Source organism: Grus americana, chromosome 9 (assembly GCF_028858705.1).
Source record: "Grus americana isolate bGruAme1 chromosome 9, bGruAme1.mat, whole genome shotgun sequence".
In the NCBI taxonomy this organism is placed as follows: domain Eukaryota; kingdom Metazoa; phylum Chordata; class Aves; order Gruiformes; family Gruidae; genus Grus; species Grus americana.
Window position 1 is genome coordinate 2,239,441 of NC_072860.1, and position 25,697 is coordinate 2,265,137.

The 25,697-nt window shown below is 48.2% G+C and overlaps 1 protein-coding gene and 1 long non-coding RNA gene across 4 annotated transcripts; one reads left to right on the forward strand and one right to left on the reverse strand.

Moving 5' to 3' along the window:
* Positions 1–2,124: 2,124 nt before the first annotated feature.
* LOC129209877 (uncharacterized) lies at positions 2,125–6,316 on the reverse strand. Of its 3 annotated transcripts, none has more exons than XR_008578248.1 (5): positions 6,185–6,316; positions 5,360–5,417; positions 4,314–4,488; positions 3,063–3,178; positions 2,125–2,229 (listed from the first exon to the last, which is right to left on the reverse strand). It is a non-coding gene; the product is annotated as an uncharacterized LOC129209877 (long non-coding RNA). The 3 variants fall into 3 exon arrangements; XR_008578247.1 differs by having other exon boundaries at positions 5,944–6,237; XR_008578246.1 differs by lacking the exon at positions 6,185–6,316 and having other exon boundaries at positions 4,314–5,517.
* On the forward strand, positions 3,653–25,415 carry C9H3orf70 (chromosome 9 C3orf70 homolog). The gene is made up of 2 exons (XM_054835034.1): positions 3,653–4,027; positions 22,267–25,415. Exons 1-2 carry the CDS (start codon positions 3,850–3,852, stop codon positions 22,821–22,823), a joined length of 735 nt encoding a protein of 244 aa, XP_054691009.1. The 5' UTR covers positions 3,653–3,849; the 3' UTR covers positions 22,824–25,415.
* The last annotated feature ends 282 nt before the right edge of the window (positions 25,416–25,697 follow it).

The following is a 25,697-nucleotide window of genomic DNA, read 5'->3' on the forward strand; positions in this document are numbered from 1 at the left end:
AAGCCGAAGGGCAACCGCAGCTCCCTGGCTCCTAGCCCCGCTCGGTAGCCTGATCCGAAGCCCTTGGTGTCGGCTGACATGCAATCTGATCAGAAAGCACCAGTCTGTTCTGTGAGCCTCTTTGGTAAGTTGTTAAAGTAACAGCCTTGCAAAGTCCCCGATCAGCTCAAATATGCGGTGATACCGGAAATATGCCCATGAGTTAAATGTTTCTTCATTTAACAGGGAGAGAACGCGGTCCCACGCAGAGGAGAACTTGATAACCACTTGGTACAGGATTAGTTTTCCCACCTGTCTTTTTAAACCAGCTAACTATTTTCACTCAGTGAGAAAATATCTGTTAAAAATATTTTCCAGGTAAAACCATCCCTACTGGTGAGGAATGTCCCCAGCTTTGCTCACCTGTTGTAAATCTGACAGTTCTAAACTACGTGAGCGTGAGCTGAGGTTGTACAGTTCTCCAGCACGGTGAGGCCTTGGCGACACACATTGCAAGCTGGCTCTAGTCCATAGTTAATCTTTGGGCCCTGCTTCTACTTTCATGTGAGTGTCTGGCTGCAGATCTACGCTTTCTGCACAGCGGGGACGCTTGCTTTGAGTGCTGAGGATATTCGGTTTCAGCCCTGTGAGTATCAGTGGTCTCTCGCATGCAGCTGCAGAATTATTAGATGTCTTTAATTAAGTCGGTGAACTCTGCCAGTGCAGCAGATGCCTCCATTAACTGCTCAGCCACAGGCATTTTGCAAAACAGTAAAGAATGGGAGTGCACCAAAGGAGAGAATTGCTCTAGCTTTGATCAGTGTCCCCTGCAGCACTGGGCCTTCAAAGGGAGGCAAAAAGCTCCCTGTCTTACGGTGTGCTAAGAAGCGCTGTCCTGCAGCGCATGGCCGAATTGGACGGAGCGCTTGAGTATTCTCAGATGCACCTACAGCCGCTTCCGTAACCCATAGTTCACCTTCCTTTGCTTTATTTCTTTTTAACAGAAAGTGATCTTACAGCCCAGGCTGGCTATGAGAGCAGCTCTGGAGGTGAACCAGCGGTGGAGAGGGAGGGCTTCGTGCCAGCAGGTAGAAGAGGCAGTTCTCCTTGGGCCGAGGGTCCCGTGGGAGCTGAGCTGCATCCCCTGTTTGCTGCTGGTGGGCTCCGGGGAACAGGAGGACAACAGGACAGTGTCAAAGAAACCCCTGATCTTGCAGTCAGTTTCTTCTCTGCTTGCAAACAGCTGAGCAGGGCCCTGAATGTTTGCAGATTTCAGTGGGATTTCAGCAAAATAAAGGCAGGTAAGCCTTGAGGAGCAATTCAGAAAACTCACTTTCCAGTACCCTGGAGGCATTTAAAATCTACAGGCCTGTGAAGCTCCCTCAGTCCTGATGACCAGTGCTGAGGAAGGCTCAAAGCCACCTGGTCGGTGCAACTGGGCACCCATCTCCTGCCCAGTTAGGCAGAGTTTAACAGGTCCCATCCCTGAGGCACGGTGTAAACCTCCCTGCCACCCTCAGCCAGCCCCAACTGCTTTTGTCCCAGCAATCAAAACCAGCCCCAGAAACGTCCCTTGAGCCTGGTGAAAAGCTCTCCCTCGAGCCATAGGCGACCAGCCTGCTGAGAGGGAGAGGCTGCAGCCCCCATTTGCACATCCCAGGAGGCGAGGGCCTAAGCTGGGACACAGTCGTGTGTGCCCAGGGCTCACCTGGCACTGAGATGCTGCGGGAGGGAGTGAAAGACTCCCCGGGACCACATAAGGGCAGGAAGGGCAGCAGCAGACCAGGTATGTGCTGGCTGCCCATGTGCATTGCATTCACAGGAGCCGGATGTACCTCAGGTGAGCATTCTGGCCAACCTGCCTAGGCAAAGCACTCATCCCCACTCCTAGCAATGAGGGAGTGGGGTTCGGTTCCGAAGAGACCAGCGGGACCATTTTGTGCAGCCTCCATCATAACACAGGCCAGAGGCTTCCCCAATGAGCCCCGCGCCACCCGGCTGGTTAAACTCCATCCTCCGGCGCCTTTGCTTTGAGGGAAATGGTGCTGTGGGCGTGCAGGTGGGGAGTATTGTGTAAATGCATATGGAAACAGGTTTGGCAGCCCGAGTGGGGGACAGGGCAGTGCACGGGGTAGGAGCTGCTCACCTGTACATGCTGTTTTGGTGGGTCTCAGCCTTGTGCCTGGCTCAGCACCGGTGTGAGCAGTGAAACGTCCCAGGGCCAGCAACGCTGCAGGGAGCCGGTCCGTGCTGCAAGTCAGGGACAACAGTCAGAGGTTGTTCAAAGTCTCAGTGCAACTCTCTGCTCTACAGTTATGACCCATATCCCTTGTTTTTACCCATAAAGTGCATAGCTGATCAGGGCGATACACCTGCAGCTTGGTTGTTCTTAAGCTCTTTTTTGTTGGCAAGAAGCAAATGATTCTCTGAGCGCATCTTCAGGAGGGTGGATGCCTCTGGGATCTATCCCAAGGACAGACCTCAAAGGAACTGTCTGGGAATATTCTGGAGAACGCAGAGAAATAAGTATTTTTTGACTACTTCTGGCAAAGAGCTATTTGGTATTGTACAAAGATAAGTGACTATGAAAATGACCAGTTTGATTTCTGTTCTAACAGAAAGCTGACTTCAACTCTCTTAGTACTGAGCAGAGGGGCAATAAAAACACAATTTACTTTCAAACATGACGGGGAAACAAGCCCACCACTACACCTAGGAAACCGAATAATGTAGCTCAAGATAAATCCAAACTTTAATTTTGGTCTAAAGATATGATTGTTGGAAAATCACAGTACATTTTCATATACTTATTAACCAAAATTATATCTACTGATTATTTTACAAAATGGAAGACAAAGTTTACCAGTGTTTTTAAAATCACCACATGCTTAGAAATAAATGGTTTTCCTGATTAGATGACCTGAGAATAAGTAGCAATGAAGAATAAAACACAAACCAAGAGCTGCCTGTGCCACGGGCCACGTGTGCAAGCAGCTCAGTCTCCTGCTCCAGTGACTCTGGCACTGCAGGGACGATCGGTGTCCACCTGCCTCATGAAATAGCCAAGAGCCACACACTTGTACCTGATCATGTCATTGAGCCTGCTTGCCTCCATCTCACATTCCTTGGAAGCTGCTGTATGGATGCCTAGATCCCATTTGACAAGCCCGGCGGGGTCTGTAGAGGAGCTCCGCAGGCCCTGGAAAGGCAAGGGTGAGAGGGGGATGCTCTGGGGAGCTGGCTGGCCCAGGAGCGGCTGGCACGGCGGCCCGCTGGCATTGCTCATCCCTGCTGGGACCCAGGCTGGCTTGGCCAGGACTGGTCACTGCTCGTGCGTTTGTGCTCCTGCTGCTACAAGATGCCTTTGACAATCGGTTAAATCTCGTAATGTGACAAAATTTACGGCAGCGCACACCTCGGCGCGGCAGAGCTGGTGCTCCCGGCGGAAAACAGCTGCGTAGGGCGGCCCGAGGGGTGACCGGACCTCTGGCCGGGGACGCCGCGATCGACCACCTTGCTCCGGGAGCGGCTTTGCCCTTGGGTCACCGCCGCTCGCCCCCGGGTCTGCGCGGCCCCCGTCCCGGCTGCGGGCGGGCGGCGGGGGCCGGGGCAGCGGGTGGTGCTGAAGGACGGGCGGAGGGGCGGCAGCCCGCCGTCCCGGGGCGGGGCGGGGAGGAGCCGGCGGGGCGGGCGGCCGGGCTCTGCCCGCGGCGCTGCCCCCCGCGGCGCTGGGCGGGCGGGCGGTCCCCGCTGCGGCTCAGCTCCTTCTCCTCCTCCTCCTCCTTCTCCTCCTCCTCCACCACCACCACCTCCTCCTCCTCCTCCTCCTGGCCGCTGCGGCGCGGGGGCTGCGGGCGGAGCGGCGGCGCCATGAGCGGGGCGGCGGCGGCGGCGAAGAGCGAGAAGCTGGACGAGGCTCAGGCGCTGGCCCGCAGCTGCGCGGGCAGACCCGACTTCCAGCCCTGCGACGGGCTCTCGCTCTGCGCCACCCACAGCCACGGCCGCTGCTTCCGCCTCCACTGGTGCTGCCACCTGGGATGGTGCCACTGTGAGTGAGCCAGCGCGCGGCCCCAACGGTCCTAACGGTCCTAACGGTCCCCGCGCGCCGCGCTGCCCCGGGTCCGCCTCACCGCCCCGTCCCGTCCCGGTCCCCGCGGAGCTGTCCCTGCCGAGGCGGCTGACGCCGGGGCGGCAGCGCGGTGGCTTCGCGGCCGCAGGGGAGAGCCCGGGACCGAGCCTGCTGCGGTGGGACCCCAAACTTCGGGGCCGGTCCCGGAGGGGTGGCCGGGCGGGGCAGCGGCGCGGCTGCAGCGGCGGGTGTCCGGGAGAGTTACCTCAGGGCCTGGCGTCCGGAGAGCCCTCGGAGCGCGGTGTCGGCCGAAGGGTGAGCTGCTTGTGGCGCTGGCTGCTGCCTTCGCCGCCGCGGCTGCTGCATACGGCTGTCCTCTTCACCGGCTACTTCCTTCTCGGTTCTAATTATTTTCTTTTTGCAGTCATCCGGTTTAAAATCTTTTGAGTAGAGAAGTAACTGCTTTAGGATATATATAGCAGATAGTTACTGTTTCAAGATCGAGTGTTGATCCAACTCTGTTGAAACGGCGCCTGACTTTAATATCTGTATTCAAGATACTGATGTGTATAATCATGGAGGCTGGGATTGAACCGTGGATGTCCAAACATAGTTTGATGAATAATTAATCACATACAGCCTTGAAGAGCAGGCTTTTCAAACAGCGTCTCAGTATGAGGTCAGGAAATGGGGATGGAGCCGTGTACTTAGGTCGCGGTGCGTTTCGGAGATCTTAAAGCCTGGGTGGTCAGGGTTAAAGTTGGACCCTTATGTGAGGGTTGCTTGGTGCTGCAGACGATGTCCCATGGCTCCTGACATCCCGTTCTCCTTTTAAGTCTGTCACCAGCTTTCCTTGTAGTTTTGTCTCTTACGTGGATTCCCCCTCACACACACTATTTGCAAATTTTGCTTAATGGGGAAAAGGGCCTTCCTAAAAAGCCACCTTTTATTTGGATGAGAGCTTCTATTTGGGCTAACTACACATTCTAGGAATTTCGCCTTGATTTGGGGTTCATCTGAAATCAGAACAATGGGGGGGGTTTCTGCCTGTGCCCTGAAATGAGTACTGTGTGGCGGCACAACTGGCTGTGTGAGAAGGTGCCATAGTCACCTGCTGCATGGGGACAGGGATGTCTCATTGGCATTTCACTGATGACACAAAGGCCCTCAAATTATGACCTAGATATACTCTTCTTTTCCAAAATTTCTCTGGTCTCAGTTATTTGGTCACCATCAAGATATATGAGCTTATGAGCACTCTGAAGTACAGGATCAGAGCTCAAAATGGTGTTTATAAAGTGGAGATGTTACCTGAAATCAGTCGGGGATGGTCCTGGGAAGGGGAAGTCAAACGCAGAGCTGGGAACACCTGGAGAAATGAGATTGCGGAGAAGCATCTGGGGATTAAGATGGATCGCAAACTGAGTGTGCGTCAGTGGCAGGAGGCCTTTGTGGTAGAAAGTCCAAAACCAGAGCCCGAGCCTTCACTTGGGGATGCATTAACAGGAGCATTGCAAGCGTGCAATTTAATTAGTCTCTTCAGCTCAGTAATGATGAAACCAGACTGATGGGCTTAGTTTTGAGCATTACACTTTAAAAAGCTGTAGAAGAATTGGGGAGGTTCTGTAGGAAATCGCAGTGATCAGCTTAGAAAATAGGATTTACAAGAAGGTGTAAAAGCAAAGGGGTTGCTGGGGCTGTAAAAGATTGACGGAGGGAGGGGAGATGAGCTTTTCAAAGTGTAAAGGTAGCCTTGCAAAGAAAGCTATGTTCTAGTCCTTCTCTACACAGACTTGGAAGATAACCAGTTATCCCCTACTGCGGCAAGGAAAGTTCAGGTTTGGCTATTACAAAACAGTTTAACCAGGAAGAGAAATGAAGCAAGGGAACAAAACCTTTAAGGAAGGCTTAGATTGGTGTCTCTTAGGAGTTACACGGAGCTGATTCCCTCTTGGAAGGACCAGTTGAAATCCCATCCAACCCTTAGCTTCCCTGTGGCAATCATAAGATTTAAAAATAATTATAGCTTTTGCAAGAAGTACAAACTTCCTTCTTAATTCCTCCTTTATGGCTAAGGAAACTTTAAGATACATTTGCCCTGTGAAACTATGATTTTAAATGAAGCAAGTCACATACCTCCTTTTCTTCTTTAATCTTCTGAAAGCCATGAAGAAGTGCGCTCCCTTCTTGCCCCCTTATTTCCTAATGCAAATTTCAGAGCTAAGGATCCCTTTGTATCCTGCTCTTGCAGAATGAGTTCAGTTGGACCTAAAAGGAGTAAGAATGAAGCCTATAATGGAAAACTGTATAGAGGTCAGAGATGTAATTAAACAGTGTTGGGAGTTATCTTCCATAAACTCAGTGCTGTAATACTGACTTGGGAATCCTCAGAGGGTTCTTGAAAGTGGTTTTCTCTGACTCTTAAGAGCTGTATTGGGGTACAGGAAGCTCTACATCAATTAAAATGGCCTTTGACGTATTATTTTCCATCAGTGTCCAAGGTCCTGGAGAATGTCAACTCAGTTAAAGTGCACTTACACTGAAAAATTACAAAAACTCACCCCACTACAATGAATAGATTGTCTCCTCGTGTGTATTCAGGATCACATCTGCTTACTTCAGTGACAGAAGCAATTTAGCGTTGCAGAGCCACTTGGCTATAGAAGTAATAATTGAGAAAGAACCTAGTCTGAATTCCCCAAAGCCATTTTTGTTGGCATGCTCTGAAGTGAGCAGTATTATAAGCGCTCTCTTTACCTTCGATGTTTCTCTGTCCGTAAAATAGCAATAATAGCTGGCAGGCAAGATCACAGAGCCTGTTTAGTGTATCCAAATAGTTCCGAGAACCTCAAGTGCTGTGGGTATCTGTATGACTTCTGGGTCTAAGCCTGGGAGCTTATTTCGGGTCATTTTCAGTCTGTTTTGAGCTTGGTGGGGAGCAGATTTCCCTATGAGATGGGAGGTGGTTCTCTAATGTGCCTGCGGAGCTCTGAACCCAACTAAACCCTCTGTGAGCAGGCGCATGCAAAATGTGCAGCACCAGTGGGCTTGGGGAGGCTGCAGATGGGAGGGCTGGCACTGGGTGTCACTGGAGATGCCTGGCTCTGTGGGCATCAGGAGTCCAGGAGAGCAGGCAGCACCTCGTATCCTGCTGCAATAGATGTCTGCAACACCCTTCCCCTGCATGCTACCAGATACCTGCGCACCTGCCGACTCCTGTCTCCTCATGGGATGAGGGCTCAAGCCTTTGAGTCCTCTTCCCTGCAGGGAAGAAGGTGTTGGCCCGAGAGATGTTTTGACTTCATCCCCTGTGTTTGTCCCGGTACATGTTTCTCTTGCTTGCACTGCGCCCTTTCAGTCTATCCCTACGTGCATTCCCCTTGCCAGAGCGACAGCCACCCTGTTCACCTTCCTCCCCTCCCCTCTGACAGCTTTGTGGGGTTTTGTTTATTAGAGGCAGGTTGTGAGCCTTAAATTACTCAGATCTACTTTTTCCAGTCAGAGAAAGCACAAAGCACACGCTGGCGGCAGGTCTGCACCAAGGTGCCTGCCTTCCTTTCCTCACCTCTGATTTCCACTGTGGCTCTGATTTGCATTGATGCTGTCTGCGAGGCTGCTGGCTGTGTGGTGGTACCTGCTTCTGTCAGGAGGGATCACATCCTTGGGGTTACATCCGTCCTGACTGTGTTTTGCTAATTTTACTTCCTAAGAATTAGCTCACCAGAGAAAGCATCACACTTGATACAATTACAAGCTTGGCTTCATCCCCAGACAATGCAAAAATAGGGTATTCTGTTGCAAGTGTGTTCATTTTTTAATCTGAGTATCTTGCATTGTGTTAAACACCTTGCAAAACTCTCAGTATGTTATGTTGCAGTTATCAAAAATACAGTATGAATAATGGTTCCACAATACTCGTTTCACAGCAGTTGTATCAACAGCTAGTAATTGTGCTACCTTGTATTAGCCTTTATGCGATTTTTTTTTTTTTTTTGCCCTGGTTCAGCATCAAAAAACCCAGGCTTTTAGTTACTTAAAGCCTCTTGCATATCTTACATTGAAAAAATAAATGCAGCAAATAAATTTCAGTTCTACCACTTTTGTGAGATTCAGCTGTTTGGACTGTTTACAAGAAAACAAACCGAGCATGGGTTAAAGCTGTGAGGTCTCCTTTGGGTGATCAGAAAGGGAAGACAGTTGCTAGGCTCAGACACGTAAAAGGATTGTGGTGGCAGTATAGGTTTTAAAAAATACAAATGCTCCCCCGCCCTTGCGTTTTGCTAAGTGGTGTATAACACCTGCCTTGAAATAGCTTCCTGCTCCCTGGTGTGCATCACGTAATTATGGGACTGTTACACCCTGAGTTGAGATCCAGACCTGGCAGTTTCTGCATGAGGTCAGGCAGGCTTGGCAAGAAACCCAAGAAACTGTCGTTCCTCGGCCAAGAGGAGAAAATGGGTTTATACGATGGGTGGCACGCCACGAAGGGCATGCGTTTTCTGGGTGGGTTTGAGGACAAAAACTTCTCTGATTTTGGCTGTGCCAGCACATATTCTGGGGACACAGAATCAGAGTATATTTACATTTCATCTGCCTGCTGAACAGGGAGACCAGGGTTTCTCTTCACTCTCAGAGCAAGGTCCATCGCTTCCTCATTGCATCTGTTTTACGGGCGTCTGCAGGTCCCCCGGAGCCAGACCAGCCAGTCATAGCTGTGGGTCTGCGGTCGGTCTCTGCTGTGCGCTTGGGCAGTGAGAGGCGATGATCCATCTCCCACAGCTGCTGCTGGGGAATGAAGCAAGTCAGCACAGTCACTGCACCTGTGTGCACTCTGAGCAGATACTTGTTTCTTATATTCTTCTCTACTTCAAATACCAGTAGTTTATTCTTATAACATTTTTAAATAAAACCATTCATTTTCTGTCTCACAAAACTGGTGAAAGCTCTCTGTTGAGGCCAGCCTTGATTACACCTCTTCCAGAGAGAAAGATGCGGTGTCGTGTGGCACTTCGCATCTCCTACCTGTCCTCTGGCAGCGTTCGCACCCTGGCCCCACGCGCCAGGTGCTGGTATTTTCCCCAGCTACATAGTGATGTGTGCAGCATATAAGTAGCTCTGTGCACACAAGTAGCGTTTCTGCAGTGTCTCTCCCACCTCTCGAGCGACAGAAGCTATCAGCAGGGGCTCTGCCAATCTTTGAAGCCCGTGTAATTATTCAGACCCTGGTCTGCCTGTGGGAACCGTAAGCAGGGAATGAGCAAGGCAGCCTTTCTTTCCTGTAACAGACCACTGGTAAGTGAGCTAAAATGGTTATTGAAGGTATTCAAGTGCACCGTGACAGAGCTTGGGGGTCTAAAGAGGAGCTGTGTCTGCCTGCCAGCCAGCTTCCGTTGATCCCTCCATGTTAGAGAAGCAGCTACAGCCCTGGAGGGGCTCCTAAAACAAGCCCTGGGGCGCTCTGCAGCATTGCATACATTGTAGATCCCCAAAAGCCTTGCTGGTGGGTATTCTTTGTGTTGGTTTTTGGTGGCTGTGAAACCCTTTGCCACATCCAGGAGAGAGCAAAAGGGCAGTAGTGTATCAGTGTCTCTGTCTGTGAAAGGTGATGTAGACTGGAACTTACTGGAAGTAGCCAGCCTGGCACTGGTGATGGCAACTTAAATTTCCAGCAGTGCTGTTCCATAGGGCAAAACTATATTCTGATGATTGAGTTGTTGGATAAACATGAAAAGGGAGTTGTAACATGCTTATGTTTTAAATTCTGAGACTGAATATTTGGAGTTGCTCATAGATTTCTCTTTGCAGAAAACTGTCTAAACAGGAATGGAGCAGCGGGGCTAGGAACTCTGGGGCTGGGTGTTCTCTGAGAACACGGCTTGTCTTGGTGGGAGGATGATTACAAATCCCAGGAGAAAAAGGCTTTTTTCATTTGCTTTTGCTGTGAAAAGGATTTGAACATGCATCCAGTTTAAGTCCACGTATCTGGACAAAATGTTTGTGCACAAGCAAGGCATTATACTGAGCACCAGGCAAGAGCTGCAGAAAGGGGGATTTTTCAGCTTGTAATGGGAAGAGACTTTTAATGAGGCTTTGCTGCCTGTGGCTGTGCAAGATCTTCTCTTCACCTGTAGTTTGAAGAGCTATGATATTCTAGCTTCATTTCACTAAGCTGCACACAGTGAAGGAAAGAATGTCAGCTTAATATATTCTGAAGTGTAACTCTAAGGGAAAACACTTCTCCGCCAGTTTTTATGGGTGCACCATTCTGGACCTGGGTTGCGTTTTGTTGCTCTGATTTTAGTTATAATCTGTAAATCACAGGATGAATGTACTATCGATGCTGTGTCTCAGAAAGAGAACCCCCACATGTAGCTTCATCATACCCAGTAGGAACATCAGCATCTTCGAAAGAACCTGCTGGCATTCATTTTGAAATCCCGACTATAATGCAGTTATGTTTAGAGACATGCACGTTCTTTTATTATTAACAAAACCCCTGATATCACTTAACAACCATAGACCACAGGAAAATCTTTGAATTCAAGTTACTTGCTGTAAATATGTCTTGTAGGATTAACTCTTCTATGCCTCATACAGGATTGAATAGAAATTGCTGCACTTCTTTCTCCACAAGCCCTGAGAAAAAGGGGCCTTGTGTACCAAAATACTTTCTGCCAGCCAAAAACTCGTTTGTCGTGCATGACTCTGAGGCCGTGTCTTGTAATCTGTCTGTCTATCTGAGGGGCACGGTTCACAAAGAATTACGTCTGCTTGCCCGAAACTCAATGATACGGTGGTAAGAACTTCTGAGAGTTGCAGCTCAATGACACCTCTCCTCTGTAGCTGCTCGAAGGGTTAACCTGCTCTTTTCATGAAGCCTGCTCAGGACCAGCCTGAAATGAGGAGGCTGTAGATGTTCCCTACCTGGAAGCAAGTACTTCTGAAGGAAAAGTTCATTAATGTTGTGTCCTGTTAGCTGCTGCGGTTGTCTGTGAATTCAGGACGTTGTGAACATCTTTATGGTGAAGGCTGAGCCTTTGCTCCTGCTCAGAGGTCTTCGTTCTAGTAAAAGGCTTCAGGCACTTTTCTCACTGCAGAGTAGCAGCTCAAAGATAAAATTTGTCCTGTAGTCAGTGCCTCTGGCAAGCGTGTGGCTTGCTTCCTGGACTCTGCAGGTGAGGAAATCTGTTTGCCAGCTTGAATTTGCGAGCGTGCTTACTCTGAATGCCTAAATGCAAAAGTGTACGACTGCAGCGCCTTCTAACACATTAGCCTTACTCTTGTGATTGCTGATGGATGTTTCATGTGTCTTCAGCTGCAGCCCATGGTCATATCCTTGCATTGCCCCATGAGACAGAGTCACGAGATCGTCATCTTCATGGTTTCCATCCTGCAGGTCTGTGGAGCTGACTGCGTGCTCAGGTTTGCTGGAAGCGCTGAAGAGGGCTTTCAGGTACTTGGCATAGGACCTCAAATTTCCTGGCAGCATCTGTGTGATCATCAAGAATATGGTGAGCAGAGCTGGGCTGGTAGAGAATGGACACCTTGGGGCGTTTTTATGTAACAGCTCCCAACGTAACCAATGCTGCCTTACACTTCATGACTCACTTCAAGCCTTAGTAACTTAGTTCTGCGCGTTGGTAAGGCTAGACCAGAAAATTTTGTTTCTGTAAGGGACAAAAAAGCAAAATGCTTTACTCACAAACATTGTAAGGTGTTCCAGAACGATTGCTGTAACAGTGTGGGCTTAGCTGTTGATGGATGGCACAAGCTCATACTAATGTAAAAAGCTGGTTGACAGTAGATTGGGTTCCAGGTAGTGTGTATATATATGTATCTAGATCTCTCTCTCTGCATCTAAAGTGACTCTGTTTTAGTGCGTTGTGGTTTTTATTCCAGCACCTTCATGAATTTATCTGTCCACAAGATACAGAGTCTGTTTTCATAATGGCTTTGATTCTTCCACTAATCAATTTTTATGTAGTGACTGATCACAGAATTCAAGAAGTGCAGTCAGTGCAATTTAGAGATGTTTTTGCCAATAGTTCAGTATATTCACATAGAAGGAAGTCAAAAACGTACTGGAAAAGTAAAATCTGATTGCTTGGCAACTGGGCCTTGTTTTTAATCTACTTTAATTTAGGCAACATAACAGTTGGGATTTATATATAACCTATGTTGTAAAACAATTGCAACAAGAGGCATGCATTTGTATTCTTGCTCTCACTGGTGGCTGCAGAGCTTGAGAGCCCGCATGCATGTTCTCAAAACTGCTTGTTTTGCTTGCGTACTTGCACCCAGCCCTGAAACCTTTCCCTGCTGTGCCCAGCAAGAGCATGCTTTGCTTGTCATCCCTCTCGCTGCTTGACGCGTGATGCCAGTGCCAGAGCACACCTGCAGCTGTTTCAGGCAGGGTGCTTGGCTGCTTCACACTTTGTGCTGTGTGGCTGCCTGTGTTGTTTGGATTTCAGTGCTTTGCTCATCCTGAGCCACATTCCAGGGGTTTACACTCGCTCACAAGTGCCTCTTGTCCCTGGTGAAAGGCTTGGACACCATCAGTTGTGTCAGGGTGGACTGATCAGCTCTTGCAATCTTCTGCAGTCCACCAGCATTAACCTGTTCATAGGAAAGGCAGGCAAAAGGAGGCACTCACCTTTTTCTTTGTTTTTCCTACGCTGTGCCACCAGAGCTCAGCATTCCCCAGCTCTGGGGCAGTGGGATGCTGGCTCTCTTGATGTGAAACCAAGGGTGATGCTTTCACCTCTCTGCCAGTGTTGGCTTACCCTGCCACAGCAGCAAGTGCTGAGTTTGCTCCCACCTGCATTGTCCAGCTGCTCAGAACCATTTGCTCCCAGTGGCACTGTGTGACATGATGGCCCACCTGCTCTGCCTCCAAGGGTGGTGCTTGGTCTTTTATTTTTTCATGCAGAGCATTGCTGGATCCCACACCCCTCCGAGGGAAGGGCCGGCACCTGTACCTGCACACATCAGCTCCACGTGGTGACATATTCTGGGCGTAAGCAGGGAGAGTAGTCCTTTAAATTCTCCAGAAGTGGGTTCAGTAGAGGCTCGTAATAGAAATACAAAGATTGGTTTGAGTGAAGTATGAATGGAAATGTGCGTAGATAGGCACCAGAAGCAGCAATAGGACGAGGGTTAAAGGAATGATAATAAGGACACTGTTCCCAGTGATGAAGTTGAAGAATGTGTTGTTTGTCAAGCCCAGAAGGCTCACACTCTGGTAAGGCCACTGCACAGATGACTTGTCAGCAGGAGACCCTGTACTCTGACAACAGGAAGGGAGCACACAGGTACAGAACATCAGGTATGCCATTGTTTCTCCTGTCAGCCCACCAGGAAAACAGGCTGTAGCCATAAAGATGCCTCTAAAGCTACAAAACCCAACCTCCTGCCTCAGCTGTCCGTCCAGGCTGTCTCCTGTGGGTGTAGAGCATGGGTCTTTGTTCCATGGCACAGGCCTTTGGTGAGGACTCTCCGTTCAAGAACCCATGAGCTGTTCTGCTTATTTGAGAATTCACAGGAACACATTCCCACTGCATACAGGGGCTCACGAGGGGCCCCCTGCAGCATGTACTATGCACCTGGAAGAAGACTGTAACTTGTCTCTAGTGCCTGTGATTTCTCTATACCATTCTCATTTTCTAGGTAGCTTCTGACACTGATCTGTGCTTAGCCTTCTTTGTTACCATATCAGCACACTGACTGTCTGCATGAAAATGATGGGATGCTGAAGCTTGAGCAGATGGTGCACAGGGATGGTTTTGTAGAATAAATATTTAGCACTGAGCTGTTTTTTGCTATCTTCTCTACTGAATTTTAAAAAATATCTAGTGTAAGTTGGGGATAAAAAATTTTCAGGGAAATGTGCAAAGAGTGGCTGTTCTCCCCTTTGGGGGTAGCTTTGTAAAGGGATGGTGGAAGGCAAATAGCCTTGGGTTTAGAGCTCGGGTTGGGGTAGCCAGCGCTTAGCTGCTGTGCTCCTGGAGGTACCTGAGACAGTCTGCTACGCTTTCCATGCCTGCGCTGTGGGGCATATGCGTGTTCTTGTAACCAGCGTGGGATTAGTAGTACCTGTGCAAAGTCACACACGAGCTCCTTTCAGAATGCACTTGCGGTGTGCATTGTCGTTCACGGCTTTTTTGGGTGTCAGTATTCTGTGCCCTTACAATGGGGAAGCAAATATGGCCCCTTTAAGAGGGTTTATGGCCGCACAAAACATTTCTCAAGCCTCCAGCATTGCTTTTTCTTTAAGTCTGGTAAATCCATGTAAGAAATGAGAGGAAAGAGCAGGGATGATAGAAGGAAGCTCCAGGGTCTGTTTGCATTTAAGAGTCACCTGCTCTTAAGCAGACGTGCACAGAAAACCCTGAAAGGCTTAGACAGCTCACAGCATGTACAGTCATGATCCTTTTTGTATTTAAAACAAATCAAGACAAAAGGGCATTAAAATACAAATTAGATGAAGAAAAACTTACTGATTTTTCTCCCCCCCACCCCCCCTTTCTTGGTTTCCTGTGAAAAGCTTATGGCTCATCAAGTCAAGGGCTGTCACAGCTGTCTCTCGCTATACAGCAGTGAGAGGGAACACCTCTCCTTCACAGGAGAACTGGCAACTGTACAAAATCGCTGCTGGGGGAGCCGCTGTAGAAACATTGCTAGACGGGTTCTTTTCTGTGCTTGGATGAGGTCAGGAATGGGATGGATTTGTTAGTGCTCTGATGTAGGTGTTTTCTGGGAAAAGGTGCTGTTTGTAATGGTCACTTCTGTTAGGTCAGAGCCTGCTGATGTTTCCTGGTGTGTTCCCAGACTGCTAAGGTCCTGCGGCATGACTGCTTTTTCTTTCGTGGTGGTGGGGTAACTGGTGTTCCTTTGCAGAGATGGCTCGTGTCCTTCAACTCTTCTTTTGTGATCCCTTACTGTGCCTTGTAGCTGTGCCAGAAGTACTGCAAGTCTGCAGGATGCTCTGTTTGCACTAGAAATTTGTTTGAACAATCTCGGTGCTTTTTCAAAGTTGTTCGGAAGTAGTGCAGGGCAAAAGTATCACTTGCATTAAGGTGTTACATATCTTTATCTACGAGGCTCCTTCAATGTCAACATGCATTTTAGTTATGCTTCATTAAAATAACCAATAGCACAGTTCAGCTCTACTTGAGCTTGTTCTGTAAATCTGACAGTACCTCAGTGTCCTTTTCCTCTGGTGGCTTATGCCATGTCTCGTGTTCCCAACACAGCCCGTGATGTTTTGCTAGATACGACATGATGGCTATTCCATACAATACAAAGAAGTGGAAACTGGGTTAGCAGTGGGGTTTGGGGGTTTTTTTACATGTGCCATCTACAAATATACTCTGGGTTTCTCCTTCCATTTGTTCTCGCCCCTCTGGAAAAGTTATTACTGTACTTTAAGCTATTTCAAACTATTGTAGTCCTTGGTGAATATTTATGGTTAGGGCGGTCTTTGTTTGCAAAGGTTTGTTGTCCCAAGCTGCGCATATAACAACTGGAGAGAGAAAAGGAGGAAGGCCAGAGGCAGTCATTTTGTCCGCTGGTGCAGCCTGCGGGGCTGGAGGGCAGCCTTCTACTCTGCTGAACACTTCTGAAAAAAAGGGGTGGTGGGTACCTCAAGCAGGCTTAGGGTGCTGCATGCCCTTCAGTATACATCTCCAGACTGTGGGCAGTGAGCTTTGCTTCAGGCTGTAGAGAAGGAAAACCCTTCGTCTGCCCTCACTTTCTGCTTTGGCAGTGGTGAAAGGATACCCAGTTCCTTCCTGTGCACGGGCTGGGGCTGACCGTGGGCTGGTCTGTCTGCCACCTGTGCCACCCGCCGCCCCGGGGATCTTGGAGAACCAGCTTGGTGTTTGACAGTTTATACTTACTTTGTCCTTGGGCTACTGTGCCAATCCAGGCAGCAGCTTGTAGCTGTCATCACCTACGAGACAACTTCATTTAGACGTCAGAGGGGTGTGCATCCAGTCAGCTCTTCCTAGAGACAGCCTTGTCTCTCCTGCCACGCTGGCGAGGTATGAAGCAAGTCCCACTGGAACAACGCTTGGTAGTTCTCCATCTTTTAGCTATGAAGAAAGCCAGCGCTTGAGAAGCTGATCTCCAAGGTTTCCTCAGCAGATAACGTGGAAGAGCCCGTGCTGTGAACCGCTCCTTAGACGAATGCAGAATCCCTCCAAGCTAATGCTGTCTCCTGTTACACATGCATTATGAATACTTGTTTTGCCTTCTCTCCTTCAAAGCTCTGTGGTATTTAGTTAGATTTTTTTATGTTCTTCATAGTGGGACCGATTTCCCTCCCACATAAGCTGAATTTTTTGGCAGGGTTGTGTGTGGCAATAGGAGAGCCTTGCATGGCTGGAGTGGGAATCCCAGGTGACTCTGCAACAAAGATCGCTGGTGCTGTTACAAAGGTGTAGCTTCAAGCAGAAACAAGTCACCAACACTTAAAGAGCAGCTCTCCGCTGTTAGACCACGGACACCAACCGCACGCACCCTTTGTGCACCTTTATTTGGTGGGAACACACAGCTGCCTAAATGCCAGTCCATGCGTGTTGCCCTGTGCTGAGGTCATTGCTCCAGCCTTCCTACATCATACATCACAGCCAAAGGCACTGAAAGCTGGTGAGATGGGAGCCAGTTCTCCTCCAGCAACACCTCAGCTGGCTGCTTTCACTACAAGCGCTCAGCTAGCTCAGGCACCTGGGAGCAGCTCCTAAGCTGTACGGGTTAAACTGAGCCAGGTTATGGTTAAATAGTGTGTGGTTAGCGGGTCTTCATTAACCCTGCTGATGTTTTAGAGACTAGACGAGCTAGCAGATTGAAGGGCATAGAAATCTTTGTCCAAGCAGCTGCAGGGGAAAGAATACATATGAAAAAAGTTTTTGTTTCAGTTAAAAGGTATCTAAATGTCTCACATGCAAACAAATATATACAGTACGTATCGCCAACTTAGACTTGTAAGATCCACAACTGAAGACCCACAGCAATCTTTTATTATTTTTTGAAGTGCATTGCAATTCATGTTGTTATTTATTAGGGAAAAAAAAATCCTTCAAGGTAGCATTTTGAAGGGTAAAACTTGAGAATTTGTTATGAGAAACCTCACTGTTGAAAGATGGATTTATTCTTTTTTTTTATATGCCAAGCACGTTAATGAGTGTCAGAGGTAAACTAGAATGCTGGGACGAAGGGATGTGGGAGAATAAAATGTTTAAGCAGCACCTCTGCTTATTTCATGGTTAAGTTATTTTGTATTAGCCACGGAAATTGCTGCTGTGTCTGTTTGGTGAGGATGCATGCAGACTGCTCAATTAGCAAAAAATCAGAAAGAAATGACCTCGTGGCTTGCTTCTAAAGGCTTGTATTTGTTTTTTGTAAGCAGGAAATACTATAATACATCTTCCAATCAATCAGCCACGTAGTTCTAGTAATCAATGCCACAAACAGACTTATATATATTATATGGAAGTGTGCATCTACTTTTGGGGATAAAACATTTTCCAAGTTACCTGAGTTTGCTCAAGATCTGCAGGTCATGATAGAGCTCACTGCTCTGCTGGATTCTGCCTTAACCTGCTGGCAGGCGTCACTGGAGGCGTGGGGCCAGGCTTTGGTGAACAGCATCCATCTGATTTGGCAATAAAACCCATATTTGTGTGAACAGAGAAGCAGGGAGATGAGCACTGCCCAGTACTTACCTCCTCGGATGCATTTGGAATAGCTGTTTTGCAGTTGAGTATCGGCTTTTCCGTGTGCTAATTCTCTGGAGGATTTGTTTTTAGGCTTTCACAAGGATCAATTGAATAATGAAGAAATGGAAAAACAATCAGTCCTTTTTAGTTGTGCACAAACCGCTGTCACTGGGACCGCTGTGACTGGGATCAGACAAAGCTCTGCCATGTTCATGGAGGATAACACTTTGTGAGCGGGTAGCAGCAGAAAGCGTAGGTAACTGGTGCGGGCTTTCGGTTGTGACAAATAGTTAAGCATAGCCTACATACCTACTTCTGAAGTCTCTCATTGTCTCACATTTCATCATATCAGCTGTTAGCATATGGCTGTCATGGATAATTGAGAGTTATCATGACAATAATTTTGACAGAGCCTAGTTTCACACATTTCCTGTTAAATACCCAGGAGAGGAACGGGCTCTTGTTTCCCCCGAGCCCTTTTGCCACAGTGCTGGAACTAGAGAGCCAGAACTGTGACACTTCCCCAGAGGAGCTATTACAGTGCTCAAGAGCTTCCCAAACTTCTGCAAATGCAGCAAACTGCTTTTCACAGAATTGGGAGGGGTTTTTTTTTGGACACGTGTTTGGCACGTGTGCTATTTTTCCTTCACCAAATTACCATCTTCCGTGTAGGCAGCGGTGGCAAGTGACCCAGGAAACAACTTGCATTGCAGTGTCTAGTCTGGCATCTGTATTTGTGCCAAACACTGTAATTTACGGGAGCATTCATCAGCGCAGCTCAATTGCAGAGTTCTTCAACTGACTTGGTTGGAATAAATAGGCAATAAATTACGTGCTAGCATATTAAAATGAATGTATCAGAATAGGTGCTCAAAATACTATTTTATCATAAACTTTTGCCAGCTGTTTAAAGTCAGCAAAAATAGTGCTGTTTATTTCAGTGGGAGTTCGATTGGACCAAGATGTATTATAAGACAACTTGAGGACTTGTGCTTTTGGGATAATTTTCTGTGAAAAAGACATCCCTGCCAATCCTGCAAGCTGCAGGGGCGGGAGGCAATCTTATTTTTCAATTTCTGCATTTCTTTTTCATAGGCTGCATCATGGTTGATGCATTTACACGCATGCATTATGTAGGGTAGGGAGTTGTAACTGAGGTTGTAACCACAGCTTTGTCCACCATCCAGTCTGACAGTCCCAGCTGTGAGCACCAGCACCCCTTAAAGAGGGACCTGATCATGTTTTAAAACAGAATTTTAATCTAAAACAAACTTGGCCCTAAAACTAGCTGAAACTTAACGAACTTATACCAGAATTCTAAAGCAATGTAGAAAATTCTCTTTTTTTCCGTTGGGCTATTCCTGCTTTACCCTGGCAGAGCTTGTCCTTGGAACGTGAGGAAATGGTTTCAGCCACTGTAAGGTCACACAAATAGGGATCTGAAACCCTCTGTTTACAGACTAGCCACTGGTTTCTTCCAGCCTGAAATTAGTGCCAGCAGGGCAGTTTTGAAACACGCAGAGAATTACCACGTGCTGCTGCAACGGTAAAACAGCCAGCACAGCTCCTGGGCAACACCTCATCTCCCCCTGCCACCACTCTTTGGAAAAACACCAAAAAAACCCCTCAAAAAGTCAAACTGATGAATTAAAGATTCATCATTCAATGTCAATGCTACCTTGGCTTAGATCCCTGGCTTTCTTCTCCCAACATCCCCCAGCCTTCTGCCAGCACGTGGTGGCTATTTTAAGTGGAAAAATATAGTCCTCTTGTGCAGATACCTTTTTTTTTTTGTTTTAACTTGATCCTGTTAAAATCTTCACCAGGGCCTTCCTTGGACACTTCAAATAGAGGTGGCACAGAATTGAGTTGAGAAAATTTTTTTCACTAGTATCCATTTTTTTATGGTTGGTTGTCAATGGAATGAAATAGGAGCCCACACAGAAGCACTCCAAATATATGGATAAATTCAGCGTCGTGGTTTCAGGCAAGGGTAGGCTGCATTTCAGCTTCCGTGAGCTGAATTTTATCAGATGCTATTCCATCCAGCAGCACGCTAATTGGCCATCTTGCTTTGCAAGACAGTAGCATATTTAATGTTCACTAATTTCAAAGAAGAATTTCTGGAGAACACGGATGGCAGGAAGCCATGGGCTGCTGCTGTTACAGCAGGTCTGTCTACCTGCCCCAGTGAGCTTCCCAGGGAAATTGTGTCGGCAAGACTGGAAAAACGCCTGAGACCCCATCTCTCAGTGACTGCCAGAACGAAAATCTCTGCGCTGCTGCTCCAAAGGGCACCAGAGGAGGAAGAGCTTTGCTTTGCTCTGCCTCTGGTTGAAGTGCTCGTTTGTTTGATACTAGCACTTCATTCCTCTGAGTCACAGCAAGTTTAGGAACTAGACCATGGTACGTTAAAAAGATGGTAAGTGGAGCGGATCTCTTTGTATTTTCTGCCATCCAGCCATAATCAAACAGGAGGGAAAAAAAGCTTGGTTTATTTTCACTGAGCTTTTCCAGCGGCTCTGTGAACAATTATCATTCCACAGATCGTAGGAAAAAAGTGCTTGATGAGGTATTCGAGGGGAGCCGGTCAAACCTATTCACAGAATGTTCTTTTCCCCTGCCCACCCACTGCCGCCGTCTCGCTGCTCTCAGTCTGGCTCGGCTGGCTGTTCTCTCCCGTGGCACGACAGGGGTGGGCTTTTCCCTTCAGCGCGTTCCTCTGAGCCTGCGTTCTGCATTTGCTGGCCTCGCAGCGTGCCTCTCCCACGCTCCAGGGCTCCCCTGAGCTCTTCTTTCGGCTCTGTACTCTTTGTGGCGTTTCCTCTGTTCTCCCCGTCTTTCGGCGATCGGGGTTTGAAGCCCTGGCGGAAGAGAGCAGCCGACTTTCACATGACCTGTTTCCCTTCCAATACCAACAGCGCGGCAGGGGTGGGAAAAGCCTTTTCCAGCGCTCGAGGTTTCCCCTGGTGACGTGCTGGAGCTGGGCTGGCAACGCGCAGCCTGTGCGTGGGCCCTGGCTCGTCGGGGCTGGCAGAGCCGGTGAACACCCCAGAGGCTGCTGCAGCCAAGAGTTGGGATCTCTCAGCCCGTCCCATTGCCAGCGCTTTCAGCAGACGGCTGGGGCACTGACTGCCACGCTGGCTGGGAACTCGTTGCAGTCAGAGCTCTTCCCACGTCTGGGAAGGATCCCCAGGCTGAGGATGGGATTTTTTCACTGCAGGGAGGCATGACGGGGGGAGCGAACCCTTCCTTGGGGAAAGGAAACCCTTCCTTGGGGAGAGGAAAGCCCTTCTCTCCTGCTGCTCTCCCAGGCCATGCTCAGCCTCCCCGAACAGAAATGCAATCATTGCTCCGATTTTCCAAAGGAGCCAATAATTTGGGGGAGAAGGGCTGCACCTACCTCTGAGCTGCAAACACAAAACCGTGTGGCAGATCTCCTCACAGCGCAGCCGGATTCATTAATGCAGTGAGACTTTGGTGGCTTTGTGCTCCTTACCTGGAGAGCTTCAAGCATCAAAACAGTCCTTCAGTGCTTTGATACTTTTTCTGCCTTTGCAAAGCATTATGTGGAACTCGTGCATCAAAACTCTTCCGAGAGCCCCACCACTTGCCAGCCTTCTGGAAGTTTGTGCTTTCATAGTGTATGAGCCCCTAGGGAGACATGAATCTTTCAGAGGCTTCATGCAAATAAAATACAACATTTTACAGTCTTGGGCATAGCCTCAGGTTTCTCATTTTTCCTAACAAAGTACTGATTTTCTGCTCTTTTATTTATTTCTTTTAGTAAAGCTTTTCAGTTCACACTTGGTTCAGCTCTATATAACCAACATAATCCTATTTTCTTACTACTTAACCAGATAATCAAGATGCCAAAAACATTTCTATGGCTTGGGAATTCCCTTATTTTCTGCCTTAAAATTCTAATGGCAGTCATGTATGAACCTCTGGTTTATAATACAGAAAATCACAATTTAGTCCCCAGAAAAAAAGAACATGGAAATGCATGCGGAGCAACTCATTGTAATTTAGAATAACAATAACAACCTAATAAAGTTTAGATCATTGTAGCAAAGCTGTAAGATAGAGCTGCTCTATGTTCAGTGGAAAAAAAAAATAATCTCTGAGCATCTTGTGAGTTTTCTTTCCCCTAGAAAGGGGTGCAGGCAGATTTGCTGTCTGTCTCACTTCTTAGCTATGGAGTTGTGTCCCAGAGTTAATTTTGTAGAATTAGTGGCATCCTACAGATGTCTTAGAAGCAGGGGCAGGGAGAGGAGTGGGACTGGGGTGAGGAAGGTTATGCTTACCTGCAGCATTAAGCATCAGAGCATCCATACCAGGAGAGGACTAAACACCTTGAGGCCACTGAAAACAGAGCGGCTGCTGACTGCACGGAACCGTTGGTTGTTATTAACGGCCAAGGGCAAGCACCATGTCATCGGTTTGTTTCTAACTTAAAGATAACGATCTTTAAATGCTGCTTTTCTGTTTTCCCCACAGGTAAATATGTCTATCAGCCCATGACACCTGTGGAGCAGCTTCCCAGCACCGAAATACCCGTTCGCCCTCGGGAGTCTACAAACACCATCCAGATCTCCGTTTCGCTCACCGAACACTTTTTGAAGTTTGCGCCCGTCTTCCAGCCCCCTCTGCCCCCTGACTCCCCGCAGTTCTGCACGATCGCAGACCTCTTCATTGACAATTACCGCGTGAAATGCATCAACGGGAAGATGTGCTACGTGCAGAGGCAGCCTCCCCCCGTGCCCCACAAGATAAAGCCCGAGGAGGTCCCTGTTCGCAATGCCTTAATCACAAAAGAGAGCAATACACCAAAAACAGATCACTGCTCATCCCCTTCCAGCTCCGAGGACTCCGGGATCAATGCAGTGGGGGTTCACTACATGGAGTCGTGTGACGAGGACACAGAGGGGGTGGCCGAGCTAAGTTCAGAGGAAGATTACAGCCCGGATAGCAGCTGGGAACCAGATGAATGCCCGCTCTTGTCACCCTCGCAGTGCGAAATGGAAGTGATTGAGACTATAGAAACCACTGTGTGATCCGACAAGTTGGTATCAGATGAGTCCAGTTCCCACTCAGTAATGTTGCTTTTGTAGTATTTATATTTTCTGTTTTTTCTGACAATCCCTTTTTTCCAGTGCACTTGATATTTCAGATTCCTCATGGGAGCGCGGTCACGGGACTTGCATATTGGTGAACTAGCAGCAGCCTGAGCAATTTTAACAAGTTCTCAGCCTGATCAGATCTCCCACGTCTGCACGTAAGGTAGTGATAAATCTTAAGACTTTTATAGCTGAAATAGGCCCTTTTCTTGGTCTGGGTTACATCACATACTACTTCTCATACATGGATGCGCCACAAGATGTTTCCATCTGTCAGGATGTTTGCAATGGGCCTTCAAAGCACAGAGGGCGAGCTGGCGCAGCACGCCTGCGAGCAGCAAAACCAAGTTGCCCTTATTCTCTCTCAAACAGCTACGCGAGGTGCGGCGACAAGAGGCTCTTTCCGTCTCTGTCTGTCCTTGCGCATTGTCCGTCCTTTTCTCTAGTGCTGGTGCGACCCTTCTCGAAGGCTGTTGGCGCCATTCTTCCGGCAGGTTGGTATGGCAGGCTAGAGAATGCACAAAGTGCCTCCAACTTTTCTCCAGGCTATGCACCGAGCATCTGCTGAGTTAGGTCAGGCTCTGCAGTCTCCTGAGAAGGCAAGTGTTGCTCGGGAGGGGGATCAGTTGCCTGGATCCAGCTGGTCCTTTTTCTCTAGATAGATCTCGGGAAGGGGATCTGGCTTTTGCAGCTCGGCGGGAGGGGGAGCAGGCAGAGATGAAGCGCGGCCATCTAACCAAAACCGTGCTAGACCGGGGTGTAAAGCGATAGGTGAAGGAAGTGACTACCTCCAAACACACAAAACCCGCCCTTGGCTTTGCCTGCTGCTTCCTCCTGTGCTGTTTGGTGCCGGACACTCAGGACCAAATGGCCTCAGGGCCTGCATTTGCCTGAATAACAACAAAATTAAAAAAAAAAGAATTTTATCAGCCACACCACTGTGTCGGCAGAGCTTGGGGACAGCACGGAGGTGTCCGCAGGAGGTGGCCCACGGGCTCAGTAGCGTGTGTGCTTGTTCAAATACAGCCTAAGGGCATTCTAGCAGAGAGAAGCAGCTTCGGCTCCCGCTCCTTTGCGCCCAGTTCAAGAGTGGATTCTGAACAGGGGTTCACAGAGCTGCTAAGAGCAAGCTGTCTCGCTGGTGGTTTGGTTTCAGCCCGGCTTGACAGAACAAAAATGTTGTTCTCAGAAGATTTCAGTCAGCTTGAATCAGTTGGAGTCAGTAATAACTGTGTTTTCAACAGCATTACTGAATTTCTTTGTGTATTTGCTGTTTACGTTTCAAAAGTCACTGGTGAATATAAGGCTGTATAAATGTGTACAGTTTAGTGATTGATACTAGATTATAGTCTGTGTTATAGGATGGCTCATCACTCTCACCGTATCCTGACAACGTATTACTAATTTTATACACTTTGTAATCAGTATCTTTAGAAAACGTTTAGGCAACAGTGTGTGTATGCGCACATGCGCGTGTGCTAGGAATTTACCATAAATGGTTAAAGTAATACTGTACTTTTTAGACTAACACTTTCAGACAAAAATAATAGGTTTTATAGTTTTGATGACTTAAAGTGCAATGCTTGTTAAATGAGGAACTCGGGCCATTGCATGAACAGATACATTCTCACAAGGCACCTAAAAAATACTGAGGGCATTTAAACGAAGGCCGTAGTAAAACTAAATAGGATTTATTTATTTTTTAAGGGCAGAGTTGTCTTTCTTGGTTAACTAAGGTTTCTAACAACATTTTAGTGTCTTTTGACCATTCAGACACATTTCATAGGTAGAAGGAAGCATTATGTATAAACCTACAGCATTTATTCATATTTAATCTTTCAATTATAATCTGAGTGGAGAGCTGAGAGCGCTCACTCCGTGCCTGGCCTGCCCAAGCCTTCTTCCCTCCCGGGAGGACGGGGTGGGCTGACAGACGCACCCTCCCCAGGGACCAGCCTTTCCCCAGGACAGGGTGCTCCTCCCCAGCTCTCACTGTGGGGAACCAAGCACAGGAAAGGCCATCGGGACCCTCTGACTTGGCAGGAGCTCACCTTGTCCGCAAGGCCCTCCTGCTGTTAGGGGGCACCGGCTGTGAGTGTAGTGAAATTCGGTTGGGTGTTTATGACCAAGACTTACCGTAAGATCCTGTGGTCTTGCAGGTTCATATCACTGTCGTCAGGATACATTCTTTCTTAACTGTAAGTGATTAGCAATATTCACAAGCTGTGAGTGTCTCCTACCCAGGATTTGTTCAGATGTCTTAAGCACAATAAGCTGCCTCTTCCTTCTGTTGTACCTGTAAAATGTCAGTGGAGCAGCCTGGTGTGGGACAGGGCGTTTCAGCAGCCGGCACAATGGCAGGTTTCTCACTGTGCTCCATCACACACCCCAGTTCAGAACCACCATTTCTTTTCTTTGCACAAACACTGGCGTAGACGTGCTGTAAGAGACGTACCCTGGGCTCGTTGCTCCACTCTGCCAGGGAGAGGTGTGTATATTTCCTCTTTAATAAAATACTGAACAACTGAAGCTCTGCTTGTCCTTACTGTGTATTTTCCATACTAGAGTGAAACATTCTGATATTTCCAGCAAAGGAAGGGTCATTTACGGCTTCAGATGGCGGCACCTCAAACAGGCACCCAGTGCTAGGCAGAGCAATAGAATAACCAGGTGGAGCGCACCAGGCCCAACCCCACCGTGTGTGGGCACCTGGTAAGTACTGGGGCTGGCAGGCAACCTCACGGCCCAGTTCTCACTTGCCAGTAAAAGAGCTGCCCTAGTCAGCGGGGAGGACAGCGGGGAAGAGGGCTG